The sequence below is a fragment of the Lygodium microphyllum genome, chromosome 12 (assembly GCF_053477565.2).
Source record: "Lygodium microphyllum isolate KBCC chromosome 12, Lygodium_microphyllum_v1.1.10, whole genome shotgun sequence".
NCBI lineage: Eukaryota > Viridiplantae > Streptophyta > Polypodiopsida > Schizaeales > Lygodiaceae > Lygodium > Lygodium microphyllum.
In genome coordinates, this window is record NC_141146.1 from 125,116,888 (window position 1) to 125,137,991 (window position 21,104).

The following is a 21,104-nucleotide window of genomic DNA, read 5'->3' on the forward strand; positions in this document are numbered from 1 at the left end:
CTAGGTCTTCATAGTCTCGTTTTCTCGTCTTTTGAGAAAAGTTCCCAGCTAACCGGGACCACCCTTCCGTAGGACAGACCTAAGTCACATCCATTGCACTTTCTTCAGTTTGCTTTAGTTATCTAATTACCTACCACATTACGTTTGACATGCAAAAGCAGCTTCCTTAATTAATCAAATTGTTCATGAGTTCCTTCACATAACTTAGGCACTGACACAAAAAAAAACAATGTCAAGCAAGTTTCTTTTTCTCAAATATATAATCTTTATTTATCATAATTTCGGAGTACATCCAATATCATGCCCGAAGGCTATCCCAGCAATCTACAGGATTGCTGCTCCAAGTTCCGCCCGTTGACTAGTACACGGGCCTCGAGATCCCATCTTGAGTCACATCGGCCTCTTGTGTGGGATCCGAAGGCAAGGAATTTACAGCCAGAGCCTCCCTTGGCACCCAAGCGTCCTCCCGCTCCAAGCAGCACCCACGGAGAGACCTCTCATGGTGGGTTAGGTCCATATACTCGGTGCGGCTAACAACCCCCTTGGATAGGGCCAGGCAGACAGTCGGAGGTAACTGTTCCTGCTTCTCCCTCCAAGCTTTTAACCCGAAGCATTAAGTATTTTTCCTTGAATTAGTTCATTGAGCAAAGAGATCAAATAATGTACAATCACAAGCACTTCGGAGGCCGTTTGTACGACCAACTGCTAAGGTGTGACTCCTTTTTCCCGGATGCTTCCAGCATTCGATGCTGGATCTTCTTTCCAGATGCTCCCAGCATCCGATCCTGGATCTTTTTCCCAGATGTTCCTAGCATCCGATCTTGGATCGTTCGCGTCTTGGCGAGATCCCAATCATCTCAACAAGATCATGCAAGCAAATGTTCTTGGTAAGTTAACTTTATTTTGACTTGCTCTTTCCCTTGGGTTTTACCTTATGGTATCTTAACCCTAACTCAAAGCATTAACCAGTCAACCAAGGCAACGAACATGCCTTATTCGCAACCCAACTAAGGGTCTTTTGTTCTTCCAGTTCTAACCAAGTTCAATTAACACACTAGGCAACACAAGATTCTTCATCTAGGCCTTCAGGATACAATCTAGATGCATGTGTCCCTTCCATTTCTCTTGTGTGGTACTATGCAGAGATTTCCAATCATCCTTACCCATCATGCACATGGTGCATTTAGTATCTTTGTACATCCTAAACGACCTTCAACCCTCTTCATACTTGGCGACGAATACTTATTCCTAATGCACTGAATCACATGTGACTTGCATATATGAAAGTCTATATTTCTATCCATCGGTGCAATTGCATCTTACGAACGGAAACTTATCATTTCATGTGTTTCTTTTAATCATGATTGCAAAGCATGAATTCTGAATGACTATTCATGCATTGAACTGGTTTAAAAGCTATTATTTTACGTGAAATAATGTGAAAACATTATCATTCTATGTGTGTAAAGCTATCATTCCATGCATATAAACTTATGCGAACTCCATACTCTACCATTTCACGCATGCAACCCAGCGCTTAGAGTAAACAAAAATCCTAAGACTCGTTCTTGTTCCATACATGTAGCTAACCCCTTCATTTCTTCCACGAGAAATAATTCAAAGTTAGTTATAAAGCTTAGGATATCTAAAGAACCTAGGTTTGATTCGTGATCGTAGGGGCATTTGTTGCATTGGTTGCTCGGCTCGCCTCTCCTGCATTACCGGTACCAATGGTAGCTTTGGCACCTACGCTTCCCGCGACTTTCTTTTTGGGAGCCATTTGCCATGCAGAGTTTGGATAGTCCGGACTTTAACGGCCTTCAAGATGACAGGTTCGGGAAGGAAAGGTCATGAGAAGGGGTCCTTCGCCGATGGGGTGGCTTGAAAAAAGATGGCTTCACGAACACGGCTCCTCGGCACATCCCTCAATACCTTCTCCACTCACCGACCCTCAGTCCCTCTCTCTCTCTCTCTCTCTCTCTCTCTCTCTCTCTTCTTCTTCTTCTTCTCTTCTTCTCTCTCTCTCTCTCCTCTTCCTCTTCTACTTCTTTCTCTCTTCTTTTCTTCTTCTTCTCCTTCTCTCTTCTCTCTCTCTTTCTCTCCTTCTTTTTCTCTTCTTCTCTCTCTCTCTCTCTCCTTCTCTTCTTCTCTCCCTCTCCTCTTCCTCTTCTACTTCTTTTTCTCTCCCTCTCTCTCCTTCTCTTCTTCTCTCCCTCTCTCTCCTTCTCTTCTTCTCTCCCTCTCCTCTTTCTCTTCTACCTCTTCTTCTTCTTCTTCCTTTTCTCTTCTCCTTCTTCCCTCTCTCTCTTCTTCTCCTTCGCTCTCTTCCTCCTTCTCTTCTTCTCCTTCCCTCTCTTCTTCCTCTTCGTCTTCTTTTTCCCTTCTTCTCCTTCCCTCTCTCCCTCTCCTTCTCCTTCTTCGTCTTCTTCTTCTTCTTCTTCCTCTGTGTGTGTGTGTGTGTGTGTGTGTGCGCGCTGATCACGGGGGGGCGGGGAGGGTTTCTTCCGCCTGACAAACGAGGGGGGGGGGGAGATTGCAACCAAAAGCCTCCCAGGGTGGCGCTACTGTCTACCACAGGGCTGGGGGGGGTACTGACGGAAGCCCCGGGGGGGGGGGGGGGAAGACCTGCTTGCGGAATGACCAGGGGGTGCTCTGTGAGTAGCCAAGGGATGGGGAGGAGGGTGGCATGGCCACCACCCCTCCCACCTGGGGGCTCCATGCCCCCCCTAAACTAACACTTCACTCCCTCTCTCTCTCTCTCCCTGATGTGTTGTCGGCGGGGAGAGAGAGGGGGATTAAAAAATTTAAACTAAGGTTAATAATTTTTTAAAAATTAAGGGGGGGGATCACGGGGATATTACACACTATTAGGGCTCAAGAGAGTGGACGAAGAGAAAGAGAGCACCAATCTTGATGATTTCTTAGTGAATCAACTTGCTAATGAGACTGCACCAATCACCTGGAGGAGTCTTGTGGCTTGATTTTGCCAAGAAACATATTGAAACTAGCCCAAAAAATGCATTGCATTTTTTGGGCATGTTCTTGACTCCATAGCTAAGCTTGCTTGTTGCATATTGGTTGTCTACTGGAAGGTAATGAAGTTAAGAAGCTTAATCAAGTGTTATTTTGTTAAGAGGAGCTAAGGTTTGAGAGATAGAAAGAGATATTGGCTAGAAACTCCATGAAACCTACAAGGAAGCTTGAGGAAAGAAGAAAGAGAATTATCTATTTGAAAAGTAACCAAGACTTACTGCTCCTCTAAACTTGGTTAGCCATAGCTCTCCAAAATGCTCTTCAAAATAGATAAAAATTGGTCCACGACTTGTTATTTTGGCCACAACTTGGTTAAATATCCTCCATATCATTGTCAAAGCTCCAAGATTAGCCTTTGCTCCAAGTAGAATGCCTGCAACTACTTGCCATGTGGCTCTTGCACCTGCTATGTGAAATTTAATGATGAAAAATAGAGAAAATATGCCTGAAAATAGGAAAAAACAAATGGATCAAGAGCCTATGCTCTAATACCACTTGTAAAGAAGTGAGCCGGGAGAGAGAAAGAAGAGAGAGATGACTACAAAAGAGATAGAAGAAGAGTGCAAAGGAGAGAGAAAAACTAGTCGAGGAGAGATAAATATTGAAAGTAGAGAGAGAGATATAGGAAAATGAGAGATGGAAACCATGGAAGCAGAGAGAGAGGATATAGATGAAGAGACTTTGTATTATTATGAATGGTAAAAAATAATAGTCTCTTACACATTTTATACCATCTAGTGTAGCTAGTATTTTCCCACATAATTGTTCCTAGCTTCTTACACACATACACACACTCTCTCTTGGCTAACACAAGGATTTGTTGTGTAGGTCTTCTTACAGAGGTTATGATGGTAGGGGTTGCCAAACTAGATCCTCAAGCGATGGTGCTGTGCAGCACAACGAGAGTGGATGATGACCAGGATGATGCTTCAAGGGGTATGGCATTGTCACACATGTCGTACTCATGCTTCTTGGAGTCCCTATAGAAGGGAAGGGTAGAAAAGGTAGACTTGTTCAAGAACACCACCACTACCATAGTGGAGGCAGTGTTGCTAGAGCTGGGCAATTGTGTGCAGCAGGTGGTGTGGGTGCAACTGCTAGGTTTGAGCCAAAAGCTCCCAAAATAACTCAAGGTGAAAGAGGGTGGACTTGGTGGCCCATAGCCTCAAGGAGGACATTGACTTGCAGTTGCTTAACTTGCTAAGCAACCTAGCCCTCCCACTGCTTGCTAGTGTGTAGCCTCTTCTTGTTGTCCTAGTGGTCATCCCAGCAAGGGATGGTGGGCCCGACATCCTAGGCTTCTCGCTTGGCGTGGGTCAGCAAGTTCCAAATGGTGCCCAACATGGGGTGACCTTCGATGATGTGGTGAGGTGGAGGAGGCAAAACATGACTTAAAGGACATGGCTCTCTCTCTCTCTCTACCCCCTTGCTAACATAATAGGGTGCAGACGGTGGGCACTAACCTATGATTCTCTCTCTCTCTCTCTCCACACACACACACACACACACACACACACACCCCCCCCCCCTTGCTAACACAAGAGGGTGCAAATGGTGGATATTGACCTATGATTTTCTCTCTCTCTCTCTCTCTCTCTCTCTCTGTGTACCCCTTTGCTAACACAAGAGGGTGCAGATGGTGAACATTGACCTATGATTCTCTCTCTCTCTCTCTCTCATTGTGTTTTCTATTTGGCCTATGGTCCACCATTTTCTATTGCCATCTCTTGCTCCTCTCTATCCTAAGCTTGTGGCTTTGGGCATTGCAACTAGAACTATCATCCATCATGATTAATATAAGAGACAACCGATTGGCATAGATAGTGAGGAGGCCTTGCAACTCAAAGCTATGCCAATAGCTTGGATTGTAATGTCTTCTTTTTAAAAAAATTGTTGCAAAATATGTATGAAAGTGTTTGCATCATTTTGCCAAGGATTTTTGGCCGTGCACCTATGGTTGCCAATCACTTCAAGTCTTCATGATTTTTCATTGAGGGACACTAGAACAAATGTGGATCAAGTTATAGACCTAGGTGACATCATCCATAACTCCCTTGGAATGTTGCGAACTTTGCTACCTAGGATCTTTTGAGTCTCCCTCCATGATACACTAGACCTAATTGATTTAGTAGTTGCAGCTAGGGGATCATAGAACGCATACTCATTTTATGCCCCTAGTATGGCATATTATAAGCATGGAAACCAACAAATAGTGAGGGAATGACTAAATGCTTTGTAGTAGTAGTAGTAACATCACAATGACATGGTTGCATGGCATATTTAAAAAATGAAGAATTGGACTAATGTAGAGTGAACATATATTCATTAGTAACAAGCAAGCTTTTTAAGTTTTTTGGAGCATAACAATTTACCATATACACTTGTGATCAAACTTATCCATACTTGCTCCATGGAAGAGTGTTCTTGAAGAAGTGCATTCAATGTAAGATTTGCAAATCTCTATATTACAGCTACAACTTGAGAAAAAGGGGAGGACAATAATGACATAGTGTACAGATCTTCGTAGGATACAAATTCAAGTGCTTGCACACACACACACACACACACACACAGAGTGTGTGTGTGTGTTCATACATTTAACATCTCACAAGTGAATGCATTTTTGCATGTAGATAGACAATGTTATTGAGTCTTGACATTTCACACATTAGGCGCGAAACACCTCGTACTTTGCATGCAAAGCATGCGATTTCTTCTTTTGTGAGCAAAGGGGCACGACAATCGACTGCCTCTCTTTGCTTACAAAAGTGCAAAGCGAATGAAGTGAAATCTCACGAGCTTTGCAAGTTCGCAAGCGTTACATGGTTTAGCGGGTTTGGACAGCTAGTATAGATTTATCCATTAAAGTATAAACATGACTGGCAGCTAGTAATTCGCTAACACAAATCTATCCATAATAAATTATAAAAATGACTGGTAACTAGCAATTCCTTAACACAAACCTAACGAGTAAGTTGGAAAAGTGACTAGTAGAAATATAAGTAGATAAGTCTGTCAACATGCAGGAATGTGAAAACCATATCCACAACCAAAACAGCCCACCTCCCCCCTCTCTCTCTCATTACCCCGCTTGTTCGTCTGTGTTAGGGGTGGTTTATGGTGCAAAGGGAGGGGTTTTATTGAAGGGAAGCTTATTCTCGGCCGCTTTGTGAGGCAGCTATGGCGGCCTCTCTTTCTCCAACACTGTTACCGGGCTCCAGAGACCTCTCGGCTTGCTCGGCCTTCAAGAGCTTGTCTTCTCAACCCACGCGGAAATGGATGGGGGTGGCTCCCCAGCCTCCTCGCCTCAGCAGCCTTCCCTTCAAAGTCACAGCCATGGCTCCTCCCAAGCCGGCCGGAAAGGCCAAGAAATGTAAGGCCGTCTGCAATCTGTTCTCCATATCGTTTCTCATTTCAATACCATCAAAGGAATTAAGGTCTGCTTCTCAATGTTCAACATATCAGTATCATTGAAGTAAATCCATGATATTGCGCGTCCTGATATGTTATCAAAGGAATCTCGGTGTTCTGTGTCATGCACTCTCTTTGAGCTTTGCTCAAAATCTTGAACTTTCATGCAAGGAAGAAATTGAATGTTCTAGTTCACATGTGTATGCAATACTTTAATACCTGTTGGTGCGTCTTTTGAAAGGATCATTGGATGGAGTTTGGAGGTGTGGGGTGGGGCAGGGCACAGGACAGGGAGGGGAAGTTGAGTGGGCTGGTGCGAACAGGTGGCGGTGGAGAATCTAGTGAAGAGGGAGCTGCCCGCTTGTGACCTATGAGAGAACATTGCAGGAGTGTCACTTGGGCGGGAAAATGCAGAATCAGAGCTGCAGCTTTGGGAATACTTGTCTTCCATCTTCTTTTGAACTTGCATAAGAGGTCAACTGGGTCGGGGAATGTGCAATCATGCCGTATCTCCAACAGGTACATGCAATTATGTGGCAGAGGCTGTGAACCTATACAAATACTCGATTTCTGGACAAACTCAAACAACGAGCCTAGAGATTCATGTTGAAACGGCCCATGCTCATACTTATTAATTTGGAAGAGCACTAATACATGTGAAATGCAATTGGCTAAAGTATAGAGCTGTATCGTGTGATTACTACACTTTGGATCCAAGCCCTGAGAAAGTCCTACCCATACATATGGGGTAGTGTGCACTAATCATATGAGACATCAGCCTTGCCCTTAAGGTAGGAGCTTTGCTCGACAAGTTGCTGGTCCTAGGCTTGTCGATGAGCTTGTATCAAATCTATAGGTGGAGGTGGGCTTGATATCTGTTTGTTCACATTTCTAGGATGTGCAAACTTGTGTCGTGTCATTTGTGGAGGTTGGATCTGTATGGCCAGTTCACCTCTCTTAGAGACCAACTTCCCTAGATGTTGATCCCTTAGGCCATTTAGGATTCATCCGTACTCTTGCAAGTAATGGTATGGTCTATTCTTATTTTAAGTCTAATAAAATTGATATGGCCTTCCCATGCTAGATATCCCACAAGTGATTTGTGGAAAATGGTTTCTTTACATACCAAGTCGATATTAGTGAACTATCCTTTCGTCTTTATTGGTTGATCATAAAGGTAACAGGTGCTGCCTAATGTTTGAAGATTTGACTCACATTCTTTATTCAATGTTCATTCTAGTGTTAAAGAATATGGTTGTTTTGGTAAGATAAAATGCAACTAGTGTTTGACAAAATTTTGTCACATTGTCTTAACACCTTTAACTTTTCTAGACCCCCATAGGCTAGTTGAACTTTGCCAAACATTTCTTCTCTGTGTGTGTGGGTGTGTGTGTGTGTGTGTGTCTCGCATATTGTTAAAGTGGATAGATTCCCTCTTTCTTGGTTGCACAATTCATTCCCACATCTAGATTCTTTGTGTTGTGCATAACTCATTCCCTCCCTCTTTTTTTCATCTTCCCCAATATTTTTTTTTCTTTGTTTATGGGGGATGGAACTTGTCCTCTTTTTTTTAATTTCCCTAAGAACTTTAGCACATTGTACACCCATGGGAGTGTCTTTACATGTGGATTGTTAACATGCTCCCATGGACAACAACCCTTCTTTCCTCCTATGTCCTATGGGTGCACACCTGCATGCACCCTGCATGATGCCCAATGAGCAACACAACTTTTTTAAGCTCTTGAAGTCATCCTCAAGGTTGAAATTTGGTTGATTGATATTGATGTCTATGGCTCTTGAAATGTCCTTGTAAAACAAGACGTGACACAAGCCACATTGATAGCAAAGAACATAAAGGGTGTGGACATTAGACTCATGTCTAGTCATGGATAGAGCAAAATGGGCTCACCTTCAAGCCTGGGAGCTAGCAGCATATTGAGTTACAACGTCCCTAGAGCTAGCATCCCATACCACCAGCCCACACCATCCTAGTGTGTGGATGTGTCAGCCTACGAGCCAAGAATCCAAGAGTAGTATTCACACAATAATGTAAACATTAAGCCCTTGAGTCCTATAAATAGGACTTAGTTGCCCTACTTTCTTCAAATTTCTCCATACAAAATTTATTCTTTTTCAATTTGAGCTCTTTGTGGCATCTACCATTGGGATGTTGAGATATGGCGTCACAATTAAAAAATTCTGGTGCATTAGCTTCTCCATCTGGAAGACAAAGATTTCATTCATACTTATGTGAGAAGGCGTATGGAGAGTCATCTCCACTAATGAGCTAGAGCATGTTCGGGGCAACGCACAACCTCATCAAGAATGGCTTGAGAAGAATGAAAACACACTTGCTACATTGGGCTCAGCCTAACCACACTTGGGGGAGATATTAATAATAATTCCAAATTATTTGTAAAGATGCAATTGTCTAGTATCTCCTACAACCCTTCGAAGACTCTTAAGGACTATCTTGATCATTTTAGTCTTCTTTACCAACAATTGACCACTCTCAAAAGCCGTGTGATTGATGATGATAAAAAGGCTATACTTCTTAATAGCTTGATGAAAGAAACACAATTCCATGAAACCATGATAGCTCTCAAGGTGGCTTGAGAGATGAAATGTGAAGAAATGGTTGCCATTGTTTTGGATGATGAAAGGCGCAACAAAGATGTTGACATAGCACCGACAGCCTTCTACACCAAGAAACAACTGCCCAAGTGTTGATATTCCAAGCATATTGGCCACATTGTTGATCAATGCTGCAAGAAGAAAGACTACTAGCAAGACTAATAACATGCCCACTATGCCACTACTAATACCTTATCAGATACTGATTGTGATGAGCCACCTACTAGTTTTGACAAGGCTCTTTATATATTTGTTCAATCATGGTCTCTTGGCAATGTTGAACCCTATCAATATGCTTTTTGAATCAAATTCTAAATAAATAAATAATGTATTTTGGAATTAGAGATTGACCATGCCAATGCATAAGTTAAGACCCTTGGATATTTCCAAACATTTTTTGTGCTAGGTATTTACTCAGATTTTATTCAAAAAGACTCGTATTTTTCTTTTATGGTTCTATTAGGAGCTATATTTCAGGGGGGATTGTAACCACTTACTGCATGACCTTTGTGTTAATCTTGAAAGCTATACCCATGTATTTGACCTTCGGTCATGTGCCCAATGCCTTTGAGCCACACTGGCTTTTGATCAGTCTTTGAACCATGCACATGCATCTCTGAACCATGCCTTACTTGGGGTCCCTGAGCTTTTCAATAGACCATGTCATGATTGTCCTCATGGTGCATCTCTCTCCCTTATGGATTTCCTTTCCAGAATCATAGTATAGGATTAGACAATGCCTCTTAGAGGTAAGACCTTCCCTTTTTTTTTTTCCAAATGTTTTTTGTCATGGGTTCAACCACCCATGACACGAAACATATGTTAAGACCTTTGGATCTTTCCAATCATTTATTGTGCGGGGTACTGTACCCCGATTTTTATTAAAAAATACTTGTATTTTCCTTTTATGGTTCTATTAGGAGCTATATTTCAGGGGGGATCATAGCCACTTACCACATGACCTCTGAGTTGATCTCAAAAGCTATACCCATGTATTTGACCTTTGTTCATGTGCTCAGTGCCTTTGAGCTACACTGGCTTTTGATCATGTGCTCAGTGCCTTTGAGCTACACTGGCTTTTGATCAGCCTCTGACCATACACATGCACCTTTGAACCATGCCTTACTTTGGGTCCCTTTTCAGTAGACCATGCCATGATCTTTCTCATGGTGTATCTCTCTTCCTTATGGATTTGCTTTCTAGAATGATAGTACAGGATTAGATAATGCCTCTTAGAGATGAGACCTTCCCTTTTCTTTTTTCCATATGTTTCGTGTCATGGGTTCAACCACCCATGACCCGAAGGGGTGATTTGTTAGACTCATTGATCTTCGTGTGTGAACACACATCATTGTGTGTAAAAGTGCGCATATAGATGTGAACACCTTTTACACCACTTAGCATTTGATAAGGGCCAAAGGTGTAGGTGGATACCTCAACCTATATATTTAGGCCCTATTACTTGTACTTTCATCACAAACTATTATCAATCTATTCAACTTGTTGTGTACTTGTAAGAGTTCTCTCTCTCTCTCTCTCTCTCTCTCTCTCTCTCCACCATGGAGCTTTACTCTCCATAGCCTATTGGTCCATCTTCATGAGCTTAATACCCAACATAACAATAAGAAGGCTTGTTGGTCGTCTATGACAGAAAGAGGCATTGGAAAGCAAAGGAGATTAGAGCAATCTCAGTGTACTTAATCCATTGCAATACAAGTTAAAAAAATACTACAAGGGGCCCCAAGTTTTGGGGCCAACCGGGTGTCTGTTGTCCAAGATTGATTGGTATCATTTGTCTTTCAGTTTATGTGAATTTTATGCTCGTTGTAATTAGTGCTTATTTACCACCCTATCTAAGAAGGAAGATTGGTTTCAGACCTAGTGGTATGTGTAAATTTGTTGGAAATTGTTGAGGAAGGATGAAAATAGATTGGAGGATGAGACAAAATATTGAGGAGAGAGAAAATTAGACTTCCATTGGGAGAAAATGGAAGAAATCAATTGCTAACCTATCTAGATAGCAATGAAAGCTGTCTCCATTGACGAAACACACAGAGTATGATATTGCTTGGTTGAAACCGCCCTCAAACTACAATCACCTATTGCTGTAGTCTCTTTTGGGCATGTCACCCAACTCATGAAGGGTCTCTTGTTGGCTGGAAATGGCTTGTCAATTGTTGCAATAGCAATGGCAGTCTCCTCTCTCTCTCTCTCTCTCTCTCTCTCTCTCTCTCTCATACACACACACACACACACACACAGAGCTTGCACAAGGTCGGAATGACTCGGTTTTCAAAAATGTTTTTTCCACTTGCATAGGCAAGTTTTGCCAAGTGCCAGTATTTCATAACCATTTCCAACATTTTTCAGTTTTATTAAATTAATGTTCAGAATATTAACTTAATAATTATTTATGGCTCTAAAAATAACTGATGAACGAAGTTTCAACAATTAAGGCAAGTTTATCACCCAAGTGATCCTGATCTCATTAGCCTAGAATTGGCATTGATTAATTAATTAATGCCAATTCTCTAGTGTCACCAGTGATAGAGTTAGAGCTAATTAAATGGTCTAGGTCAAATTTTGATACTAGGTACCACCTTATCTCTCCAATATAACTTTTTACAACTTTTGCCTTTGGCGCTCGTTGATATTTTGGGGTTCTAGGTCCCACATTGTGAAATAACTAACTTGCACCTCACGTGCCTGATAAAGTGATATCGCACATCAATATGCTTTGTGCGTGAATGATACATGGCATTTTTAGCCAGATACACAGCACTCTGGCTATCACATCCCAACACTGGAGTACTCATAGACATGCCGAGATCCTCTGCGAGTCTGCTCAACCATATAGCTTCCTTAGAAGCTTCAGTAGCTGATATGTATTCAGCTTCAGTAGTACTCAGTGCGACGATGTTCTGCAACCTGGAGCACCAAGAGATGGCCCCTCCAGCAATTGTAAAGACATACCCGCTAGTGGACTTGCGAGTGTCTAAGTCACCTGCCATGTTTGCATCACAATAACCCTGCAGATTAAGTGCACCCTGCCCATAGCAAATACACTTTCTTTGTGTACCCTTCAGATATCTAAGAATACTCTTGACAGCCTCCCAATGTGGTTTGCCAGGATTTGACATAAACCTGCTGACAACTCCCACTGCATGAGCAATGTCTGGACGAGTAGCCACCATAGCATACATAAGAGAGCCGCAAGCTGATGCATAAGGGACTCCCTTCATAGCATTGGCTTCCATGCCATCTTTTGGGCTGTTGGCTTTACTAAGCTTAAGGTATGGAGTTCAGCCACGTTAAATCTGTCCAGTACCTTTTCAATATACTTTTCTTGAGATAAGAACAGCAATTTCTGCGTTCTATCCCTACGAATCCTCATGCCCAATATATGCTGTGCATTCCCCAAATCTTTCATGGAAAAGGCTGATTTCAGCTGATCTTTGAGAGCATCCAAGCTAGTCTTTCTCTTCCCAGCTAGCAACATATCATCCTCATACGAAACAAGTATGATAGGGCTGCCATCTGTATCCTTTTTCATATACAAACAATGATCTGCATGGCTGCGCGTAAACCCATGAGAGAGCATAAAAGTGTCAAACTTTTTGTACCACTGCCGTGGTACTTGTTTCAGCCCATATAAGCTGCGTTTTAGTTTACACACCAATTGGTTTTTTCCAGGAACTACAAAACCCTCGGGCTGTTTCATGTAGATTTCCTCATCAATGTCACCATGCAGAAAAGCTGTTTTCACATCCATTTGGTACAGCTCTAAATCCAATACAGCAGTGAGAGCAAAAAGCACACGTAGTGTGGTCATCTTCACGACAGGTGAGCAGACTTCCTGGAAGTCAATCCCTTCCTTCTGTGCATACCCTTTGGCAACCAATCTTGCCTTGTACTTGGGTTTCCCATCAACTGTCTTTACTTTGTAAACCCATTTGTTTGGAAGAGGCTTTCTTCCTTTGGGCAACGACACAAGATCCCAAGTATCATTAGCATACAGAGATTTAATCTCTTCTTGCATAGCTAGCTCCCACTTATTGCTGAATTTGCATGACTTAGCCTCTTTATATGTCAGAGGCTCACCCTCATCAGTAAGCATTACATAATGCAAAGAGGGGTCATACCTATGTGGCTGCCTTCTTAGGCGTGTAGACCTGCGTACCCAATGATCCACATTCTCAGAAATCGGATCTACATCTGGAGGCATGTTATTTTCAGCATTTATTGGCTGCTGTAAGCCATTTTCAGCATGCTGTTCATGCTGTACAGCGCCTTCATTTTCATTTCCAGCACCTGCATTTTCATAATCAGCAAGTCTATCTTGCTGTCCATGACCCTGTGCTTCTATTTGCTGTCCATCATCATTTGGCTCAAAGATAACCGGCTGATCATCAGTTTCAGCCTGTGGTACAGCACCATGAGGCTCGTCATTTGAAGTAATAGGTGGCTGCGAATTTTGAAATTTGACATTTTTCATGTCTTCATCAGAGGCTAAAGTACTTTTCAGCAACTTTGCCTCATTAAACACAACATTACGGCTGCGAACAATTTTCTTGGACTGAGGTAGCCACACTCTATAGCCAAATTCACCCTCATCACCATAGCCCATGAAAATGCCTTTGGTGGATTTCGGGTCAAGTTTATTCCTCAGCTCATTTCTAACATGCACAAAAGCATCACAGCCAAATATTCGTAAAAGGTCATATGAGGCCGGTTTGCCAGACCAAACCTCCTCAGGGATGCCATTATTTAGGGACCTGTTTGGAGGCTGTAAGGGGCTGTAAGCTTCCTCTTGATCCCATGCAAGTCACAAAAAGACTTAAATTCATTAGACGTGAACTCACCCCCATTATCAGTTCTCAAGCATTTCAACTTTCTACCTGTCTGAGTGGTCACGAATGCATGAAAAGTTTTAAAAACAGCAAACACTTCACTTTTCTTTTTCAACAAATAAACCCAAATCTTCCTGGAACAATCATCAATAAAAGAGGCAAAGTATGCAGCACCACCCAACGATTTCAAAGGCATGCTTCATACATCAGAATGCACTTAGTCCAATACATTTGACTTACGGGAGACACCAGAGTAAAAGGAAATTTTCATTTGCTTTCCAAACTGACAGTCATTACAAAAATCAAGTTTAGAGTCTTTTCCATCAACCGTCTTCAAAGAGGTAAGGACATCAAGACCTTTCTGGCTCATATGGCCTAATCTCTTATGCCATAACTCCAAATGACAGCCAATTTTAGCAACTGCAAGAAACTTGCCATTCAAAGCTTTACAGTGCAGACAATATAGAGTGCCCTTCTTGGTTCCTTTAGCAATCAGCATGGAACCCCTTTTTAATTTCCACAAACCACCACCAAACAGTGTGGTGTAACCATGCAAGTCAAGCTGTCCAACAGATAGTAAACTCTTCTTGATGCCAGGCACATATTTGACATCTTTCAACACAAGTTCTTGCCCATTATCCAAAGACAAATGGTGCCAATCCCATCAATGCTGCAAGTATGATTATTTCCAAGGTAAACCTTGCCATAACAGCCTGCATCAAAAGTAGCAAAATACTCCAAGCATGGAGTCACATGGAAAGAGGCACCAGAGTCTACAATCCAAGTCTGAGTGACACAATCATCAACTGACAAAAGTGCATCAATCACATCAGCCTTGGTGATCTGCATATCCTGCATGTGACATACAAGGGCATCATAATCCACTGCACATAATACATCAGCCTCTGCATCTGAGAGCTCCTCTATGACAACACTGGAGGCCACATTGGCCTTTTCCTTGCCTTTACCTGCCTCAGATGCATCTGTCTTTTCCTCTTTCTTCTTTTTGTCTCCTGCATTCTTCTTTCTCTCTTGTTCCTTCTTGTAATACTTGCAATCAGGCTTCTTGTGGCTCTTCCGACCACACTGATAGCATGTAACATCACTCTTTTCTTTTCCTTTGCTCTTGCTCCTGCTTCTCTGTCCAGCATTTGCATTTTTCTTTTCAGCCCTGCCTCTAACATTATAAGCTGAGTTGTTGCCTTCTCCACTAGACTTATGTCTAATTTCTTCATTCAAGATCGAACCCCTCCACCATCATATGTGAGATTGGGGTTATTGCTGAGAGAAACAACCAAAGTCTCCCAAGAGTCGGGCAATGCCATGATAAAAAAGATCGCCCTCAACTTATCATCAAAATCCAAACTTGCATCCTTGAGCTGATTTAAAATGCCAGTAAATGCACTCAAGTGCTCAGCTGCAGGCTTGGACTCATCCATATTCACCAACTTGCGCATTAAATGCACCTGATTAACAGGTGTGGTGATCTCATAGGTAGTCTTCAACTTCTCCCATATTGCATGACGAGTGTCTAAACCCTTAATGTCTGTCAAAATGTCATCAGTGACACCCATCTTTATATAAGCCACAGCCCTTTTATTGACTTTGGCCCAATCCGCCTCAGACATTTGTGCGGGTTTATCCATTTGCAAAGCATCCTCACAATCCTTTAGGAACAGTATGCCTTGCATACGATCTTTCCAAAGATCAAAGCCCTGACCATCAAATCGCTTGATTTCCATCAAACTTTTAATGTCAGAACTGGAAGAAGTTGCAGCCATTTTTTCACAAGTACAAGTGTAAAAGCACTGAACTGCAAGAGCACAAGCTAAATTAGCAAATACACTACTGTTCTTGCATAACCAGCAATAATCCTCTGCTGTTTTGACATAAACCAGCCACTGCACAGGCAAATAATGCAGAAATTTATCAAATTCTGCACAAAATCCCAAATTTCCAGGTCCAAATGTGCGCAAATGTCAGCCAAACTGACTCTGCTGAGCAAAATTGCATCAATACATGAAAAGCCCCAATTTTCCTTGGTCCAATGCCAAGAAATTTTACTCGGATGAGCAAAATTCCAACAAATTTTGAAAAATCCCCAAATTAATTGAGGTCAATGCGCACAATGTCTGCAATTTCTGACACAGATGTCACTGTCAAGCATAAACAACATCAAATCTGGGAAAAGCCCCAAATTTCCAGGTTCAAATTTGACCAAATTTGAGAACTGTGCTTGTTGTCGCAAACTCCTGCAGTGGCAAAGAGGTTGCTTGCAGTAAACCTTGGAAAAAATTTTAAAAAATTTTTTGGAAGAAAAAAAACATGTCGAACTGCAGCCGTTGACCTGCGTTGCTTGCGGTATCCTTGCGTGAGCTGTCGCCTGCTCAAAAACGTGACGAAAACAGCATCGCGTGACTTGTCCAACCTGCGCCTGATGCTTGTGACCTGTCCAGCCTGCGCCTGATGCTGGTGACTTGTCCAGCCTGCGCTTGATGCTCGTGACCTATCCAGCCTTGCGCTTGATGCTCGTGACCTGTTCGACTGTCGCTTGATCAAAAAACGACCTGTCCTGGCTGCTCGTGACTTGTTTGACTGTTGCCTGATAAAAAACGACCTGTCCTGCCTGCCAGGTCAAAAATGACCTGTCTTGTCTATCAGGCTGTCGCTTGCACAAAACGTGACCTGCAACACTGTCGCCTGACTGTCCAGCACATACACGTGCCTGGAAACAGTGACGACTTGACCTGTATGAGTGACGACTTACTAATTTCTCGCGAGCGAAGAGCTGGTGTTGTCTCACACGGACTTCGAGGAGCGTGAGCACCTTAACCTCAGCTTTGATACCAATTGTTGGAGCGCACGGGTAGGGGAAGCGTGAAGATTTGCAAAAGAGGAAGTGAACATGTGAGTGAGAGTGAGAGTAAGAGTGACGAACAGATTTGGGTGTACCAACAATGTGTTGGTACACAAAGAATAAAATGTATTTATACTTAGGGCCCATAAGGGTGCATTCACATGTACAACATAACAATACACGTGTAAAATACACGGAGGTGAATAAAGGACCTTTACATCCCAACAGGGTCTGTTCTTCGTGATGCAGACAGACACCCCCAGTTGGCGTTATATCCCCCCCCCCCAAAGGCTTCTTGCCCCCATCCCCCCAAGACCGCCTTGAGAGGCTTATATACATGATGTATTGGTGACTTTGTATTAGCTTCAGCTAGTCTATTGAGCACGAGCACTCTGTTGTAGTCGGTTTTTTTGAGTAATATAATCAGCCACATTTTACTTGCAAAAAAAATGCTAAGCAAAGCATCAAAATTTCACTTTCTCATGATAACTTCCGTTTTCGGAGAAGCCATAGCACTAGTGTTGCAAACATGTAAAGGGATGGTGGGAGGGAGGAGAAGATATTGGTATCTCCCAAATAATGCAGTGGAAATAATTAATAATCTGAGTGTGCCGATCTTGCCAATTGTTCTTTGCCTTCGTTGAGGAAGAGTAGCTTTAACTCTTTGAGCACCTCTGCTTTAATAGCATTTCAAGAAATGGTAGGATTTGCGAGGAGAAACATAGTGTATGGCAAACACTGTGACAATGAAAACTCAAAAAAGCAGAAGAATGAAGAGTGATGGCCAATGAATACCATGGAGCTGAGCTTGGAGATAATTGCACAGTCCCAGTGGTTGATGTAACCGGTCTATGACTCACATAAAGCGGTAGTTCCTTCAATTAACACCTAGTCTTTTCACACACACACACACACACACATACACACACACAAACAGAGACCTCATTCCCTCGCTCAACACCAGATTGGCCCCGAAGACCGGCGCCCCTCTCGGTATTTCTTTATTAATTAAAAGATGGAAAGTTACAAAAATGAAATGTTCCAAAATGCATAACCTATGAACAGTTGGTTTTCATCTTTTCTGAGTAAATCCCAGCTGCATAAGGACAATAGAGCATGACCAGAACAACATCCCTTTTAGGAAAGCATTCTCTATGACCATAACTCAATAATTCATGTGCAGAATTGTAGTCTGCAGAACTCTGTATTTATTGATTTTACTGTCCAGCACATCCAGAACAACATCCCTTTTAGGAAAGCATTTTTTGTGACCATAACTGAATGATTCATGTGCGAAATTGCAGTCTGCAAAACTCTGTATTTACCTTTTAGGAAAGCATTTTTTGTGACCATAACTCAATGATTCATGTGCAGAATTGCAGTTTGCAAAACTCTGTATTTACTGTTTTTACTGTCAAGCATATCCAGAACAACATCTCTTTTAGGAAAGCATTTTATGTGACCATAACTCAATGATTCATGTGCAGAATTGCAGTCTGTAGAACTCTACATTTACTGTTTTTACTGTCCAGCATATCCAGAACAACGTCCCTTTTAGGAAAGCATTTTCTATGACCATAACTCAATGATTCATGTGTAGAATTGCAGTCTGCAGAACTTTGTATTTACTGTTTTTATTGTCCAGCATATCCAGAACAACATCCCTTTTACCCTGGCATCATTCCAACAATAAAATAGTCCCACAAACAACACTAAATCAGAGATGAAAAACCCTGTTTCTGTGTGGCATGGTCATCACTCTCTTTAGTTCCTGCATTGGATAAGCCAACAGTTGCTCGTGAACCTGGACAGTGAGGCTCTTGCCTCAGCAGAAGTGCAAAGAAAACACAAAACTGTATCTTCAATGGAATCAGCCTATCATGCAAAGTATTGTCTTCTGAGGAAAGAGATAGAGTTGACCAGAGGGAGCAAGCTCTACCTCCGTACATAAGTCAGAGACGAAGAAGTACTCTCCATAGCTGATGTACTTGCAGCAATTTGCCCTCAGCTCCTTAAAACTTCACTCTTAGATCTGCCCCTTACGCGTATTATGTTTTTTTTTCGTGCTCTCTCTCTCTGTCTCTCTCTCTTTTGGGAATTTGTGCCACATGACATACATGTAACAATTTTTCCTTTTAAACCTTCCGGTCTAAAATTCTCCATGATTGGTGCAAAATTTGACCACAGCACATACCAGAGTATTAATCTTCATGCAAAAACGAAGATAGTGACGTGAACATATTTTGGGGTCAAAAAATAGTAATTCCCTAAATTTTAGGGATGGTGACCCTTGCATTTCTCAAGTTGTTCTGAGCAATTTTTATCATTGCACGCACATCAAAAAGTGTAATGTGGCTCAGTTATAGTGACTTTTATTCCGTGAGTATTCTCATATGTTCATCTTCTGTCTTGGCTAGACTCATTGTCATGCACCATCTCGAGTGGCTAAGCACACAGTCCCAAACCACTGGCATTCTATTCTTCAGTGCTCATTCAATATGGAACTGGTCCTAAGGCTTAGACAAACCATTAATCCAATTTGTCCCAATGGCTGCCTCTTCTGGCCATGCAAAGATCCCGGCTTAATCTAAGAGAACTCTAGGGGGTAAAAAGCAACAACTAAAAAAAGAAAAATAAAATATTTATATAAGTAAATAAGGAAAGCAACTGCAAAAAGTATCACCACCTAGTGACATACCCCTCTCTTGAAAGAAGCAAGTGACCTCGATCGCATGCCACACATGCTAACAAATGACATAGGACGATAACAAGATTCTCCATGTTATTAGTGCCATCGCATGTATAACTTGCTAAGAGATGACACGGGGCGATGGTAGAAGTTTCCTCGCTACCATTTGTGCCATTGCAAGTTCAAGTCTCACATAGGTGGAGGATCACATACTGTATCCAACTATGATTATTAGGAGTCTTTCTAATATACATATTTTCGGATGCAACACAGGGTGATAGCACGTATCCCCGAACTATTAGTGTTACAATATGTAAATCATTCAATTGAAATGTAACAAATACAACTTCAAAGCACTGAGATTTCATTCAATGATACACATGTTAATGCTAAGTGTAAACCATACATTGTGCATTATTCAATGAGATGTAGTATTCAATTGTACAATAGAGAATGCACATTGCTTCAAAAAGCATTCTAAGTCACTATAGGTTCCAGCAAGAAAGCTTCTCGGTAAAGTTGCAATAACTGATACTAATCTGCCAATTCAGCCTCTTCCGTCCATTTGGCATCCATTGGTGAATAGTTCTTGAACTTCACCAAAAATCTTCTTATAACTCTACCTTTCACTTTCCTATCCTTATGTGCCAGGATCTGCTCAGGAACTAGAATCTCATCTAATTCCTCTACTTCAGGCTGTTCCTCTTGAACCATATCTTCTGGCACTTCACCAAAAAAAGGCCTCAATAGGCTCACATGGAATGCATTATGAATTTTCCAATTCTCTGGTAATTTCAGCCTATATGCCACGTCATTGATTTTCTCAGAGACTTGAAAAGGGCCATAGTAACGCATACTCAGCTTTGGAAACAAACGTTCCTTGCCCTTTTGTTTTCTCAAACGTGCCTTTTCAAAACGCAATAAGACCCAATCATCCTTTTTGAATAAGAGTTCCCTACGATGACTATTAGTAGCTCTTTTCTGTTTAGCTTGTGACTTTTCTAAGGCATACTTCACCTTTTTATATGCTTCTTCCCAATCTTTTACATAACAATCTGCTTCAAAAATGTTATCTTTTGTTTGCAAAATGGGAGGCAGTTTCTTTCCACCTTCCACAATCTCAAAAGGTGCTTTGCCAGTAGATGAGTGCACTGTATTATTGTATGCATACTCAACCGATGGCAAGTAGTGTTCCCAAGAAGTCTTATGATATGAAACATAACACTTAAGTAGATCTAAAACAGTCGAATTTGCTTCTTCAGACTGTCCATCAGTTTGTGGATGGAAAGAAGATGAAAATTTCAACGTAGTGCCCATGTTTTCCAACAATGCTTTCCAAAACAAGCTAGTCATTCTTGGGTCTCTATCACTCACAATTGACCGTGGCATTCCATGGTATTTGAAGATATTATGCATAGATATCTTTACCATGTGTTCAGACTTAACCTTTTTCCTTACAGGAATGAAATGTGTTTGTTTGCTGAATTTGCAAATGATAGTCCAGATTCCATCATTCCCTGAAGAAGTTCTTGGAGGATCAAAAATGAAATCCATGGTAATACTTTTCGATGGTCTTTTCGGAATAGGCAGTGGTTGCAATAACCCTGGTGCCTTTTGTCTATCAAATTTG

General features: G+C 41.8%; 1 protein-coding gene across 1 annotated transcript in view; it reads left to right on the plus strand.

The window, feature by feature from the left end:
* Positions 1–6,051: 6,051 nt before the first annotated feature.
* The window catches only part of PRPL11 (plastid ribosomal protein l11), a 38,819-nt gene continuing 23,766 nt past the window's right edge, over positions 6,052–21,104 (plus strand). Inside the window, exon 1 of the mRNA XM_087690003.1 lies at positions 6,052–6,406. Within this exon, the coding sequence (XP_087546129.1) occupies positions 6,214–6,406 (193 nt within the window). The 5' untranslated portion in view covers positions 6,052–6,213. The remainder of the gene's footprint in view (positions 6,407–21,104) is intronic.